General features: G+C 38.6%; 1 protein-coding gene across 1 annotated transcript; it reads right to left on the reverse strand.

The window, feature by feature from the left end:
* Positions 1 to 754: 754 nt before the first annotated feature.
* On the reverse strand, positions 755 to 3,087 carry LOC113318045 (U-box domain-containing protein 38-like). Its single transcript, XM_026566167.1, has one exon. It carries the CDS (start codon positions 2,804 to 2,806, stop codon positions 1,160 to 1,162), a length of 1,647 nt encoding a protein of 548 aa, XP_026421952.1. The 5' UTR covers positions 2,807 to 3,087; the 3' UTR covers positions 755 to 1,159.
* Between the last annotated feature and the right edge of the window lie 388 nt (positions 3,088 to 3,475).

Consider the following 3,475-nt stretch of genomic DNA (forward strand, 5'->3'; position numbering starts at 1 on the left):
ACATCAAAACCTTACTGAAGCTCTCAGTTACTTGGAGAGGTTGCAATGATTATGGATGTACTAGTACGGTGCAAAAAGTGTTTTCTTGAATGTTCTAGCCAACGGAACTGAAAGCCTTGAAAATAGACCTTTATCCCATTGAATGAGTAAATTCCTTTTCTTTACCTGGGAAAATAAGTATCCCCATCATCTCTTAATGTTGAGTTTGGCTGTGTTTGTTTGAATAAATTATGCTTCTTACAAAAAACATGCACATGCCACTGACCCAGGAGGTCTTAGTCCTAATTGGCCAACTGCAAGTGGATTCAATAATCTCAACCTGCGCACCTCATTAAGGAATCCAATACAATAGACTTGATGAACAACGGCTGCCTTGGTCACCCAAATAGGACAATAATTGAACAACTAACTAAATTTTAGAAGAAAAAAATCACATTTTAATTCTTCTATGATAATTCTCTACAAAGGTTGCACATAGGAACAAAAGAAACAAACTTGACAGCTTCAAACACAAAATCTTGACCTACTCCCATTCTCCCTTTCAATATAATAATGCAGTTTAGTGCTATAATTGATCTGTACATTACAACTTGCTCATAAAAAAAAGTTCCCAAACAAAAAGGATCACAACTTTGGTGTTGTAAGCCACTGTTTTGCAATCAAAAACCAACATTTTTGTACTCTCAAATTCTCAACCTAAAACACTTCTCTCTGTTGAAGAATCTTTAAAGCAAACCCATCACTAAAAAAGAAAGAACACAAAATCATAAATCTAATTCAAATATAATCATAAAAGATCTTTCAAATTTGAACTAGAAGTTATATATATTTACTAGTCGGTTCAGATTTTTACATTCTAAAACCAAACCAGACTGAGAAATCATGGAAAATGGACCCAGACGTCATAAATTAGCAAGGACCGGGTCCAACTCGGGAATCTCCATCATCATCATCGTGATCCCAAATCCAATTTCCAACGAAGTACAAAACAAGAGACATCATCATCACTCGTGACTCTCACATCCTACTGTCCTGTTGGGTGTTCGGTTATTCGGGTAACCGGATTACCCAACTGGGTCAACCTAAGACAGAAAAACACCAACACCTTGTTGACAATAATTTACAAATCTATCTCCAATTTAGGAGGAAGAACAATTTATCAAAACTCGGTTGAGTTAGGACTTAGAACACCACCAACACGAAAACGACTATGACTCACTACTGCACCCGAGTTCAACACACTTTCCCAATCAATCTCTTCCACAACCGATTCGCCTTCGTTTCTCCCACCACCACCACTTCTCATCATTTGTAAAATTATCTTAGCTTTCTCTCTACTTCTTTCACTTCCTCTCTCCGCCACATCTCTCAACACCTCCACCGCACCCGCTTCTTTTGCCAACCCTTTAAACCTCAAACTACCATGACTCAACGCATACAACGCCGCAACACAATTATCCCGAGTCGATTCCGATTCATTATCCTTCCCTCTTAACATTCCAACAAAAACCTCAACCGCATTGGAATCAAGCATTGCTGCTCTACCCTCAATACAGGTAGCCAAATTGCACAAGATAAGCAATGCCCTACTTCCCAAATCCCTCGTCTTTGCCATGGATAACAACATCGGAATCGACCCGAGCTTAACCAATTTAGACCGATTACTTTGAACAAGAGACAAATGATACAAAGCAAGTCCCGAATCGTTCCGAGTTCGCTCACTTTCTGACCTCAACATATGAAGCAGTGGTTGTAAAGCTCCTAGTACTCCAATGGCAGTTTTGTTCTCATCATCCAGAGCCAAACTAAACAGAGCTCCAGCTGCGTGTTCTTGTGATTCCGGAAACCCACCTTTCAGCACTTCGATCAATAACGGAACAATTCCCGAACGTACGATCTTCACCTTGTTCGTTTTCTCTAGTGAGAGATTTACTAAAGCTGCAGCTGCGTTGATTTGAATAGCAGTATAACGAGAAATCAGCAATGGACGAAGTGATGAGAGTAACCTTGGAGTACATAGTGAAACCCTAATTTCCTCTTTAGTTCTTGTGAGTTTCCGTAATGCGATGACACCTTCTTCCTGATCATAAAGTTGAGAACTTTTTAATTTAGTGACAATTTCATCTTCTTCTTCTGATGGATTGAGATTTAACGTTTCGATTTCTGAGGATGAAGATGATGAATAACAAGCTGGACGTGTTGATAATGGTAAAGGTGTAGCGGAAATCGTTGTTGTTACTGATTCTTCTGAACTTGTATAGAAATGACCTGGTCGACGATTTAACTCAGTCGACGCATGAGAGAGTGAGAATTTCGGCAGTCGATTCTCTGCAACTGCTTCAAGCAATTTCCGATCAGAATCCCCAATATTTTCCACCTCTTCAACATCCCTTTCAGGAGTTTTAAAGTTCTCTTCTTCATCATCTTCTTCTGTTTGGGGTTGAGAAGCCATTAAATTGGTGACGATTTTCTCGGCAACACCAAATTCAAGGGGTTTTGGTCTATCAACACCATGAGTATCACACCAGTTCTGAATAGTCGATTTAATGGCGTTATTTGGTATAACTGTAGAAAAATCAGGTGTTGAACCATCTAAAGAAGAAATCACAGGATTAAAACCCATGTTTTTACAAACCAAAACAATATTTCTCTCGAAAGTCTGACCTGAGGTAACTATAACTGGATCTGCCATTAATGAACCATAAATTGGACAAATAAATTCTTTCGGTGGTTGTTTGTTTTCTGATTTAATAACATTATAAGATCTGTGAAATGATATTTTCCATCTCTTTTTAGTACTCCCCATATTTCTTGCTTGAGCCCTTCAATGAATATCTCCTATCTCTCTATCTAAATTTAATAACTTCGAGGCTAAAATTCTGATCTTTCTCCATTGTATAAATGATTGATTTCAATAAGAGGGTGCTGAGAAAACGGAGAAAGTTTGAGAGTTTCTGAGAAGGGAAAGTAAGGATCAGAGTGGAGACCTATACTCTATTACTCTGTTTTCAGAATTCTTCTTTCTCTCTCTTCTTTATTGATGGATGTGGGGTTTTTGGATTGATTCGCTCTGTATTTTTGTGTTGCTTTCGTTGTTAGATTGATAAAAGTAGACTAAGCCTACGTAGCAAGAACCGATTTTTGTTTTTACGCGGTTATAAACTGTTCCTTCCTCTTCGTTTGCCACATTAAGCTGACCGAGACTGTCATTTCATTTGGAAACATGTTATGGGATTTCGTTTATGACCGTAGGATGAGCGCCACTAGCGAGATGCGACTCCTCCTCGCTTGCGGGTGACACCATAATGTTAATACAGACCATTGCCTTAAATCTTCTGGATTGTGCGGCTTTTAAGATGAATGTTGTTAGTTGTTACTCGCCCATATTCACCATGCGACCAGGGTCCTTGGCAAATTAATTTTTTTTGGGATTTATGAGTTAGCAAATTAAGGAAGAGTCAGATTATAAGAAAAT

Source organism: Papaver somniferum, chromosome 10 (assembly GCF_003573695.1).
Source record: "Papaver somniferum cultivar HN1 chromosome 10, ASM357369v1, whole genome shotgun sequence".
NCBI lineage: Eukaryota > Viridiplantae > Streptophyta > Magnoliopsida > Ranunculales > Papaveraceae > Papaver > Papaver somniferum.

Coding starts and splice junctions, on each gene's coding strand:
- LOC113318045 (XM_026566167.1), bottom strand. CDS start 2,806: ATGGGGAGTACTAAAAAGAGATGGAAAATATCATTTCACAGATCTTAT.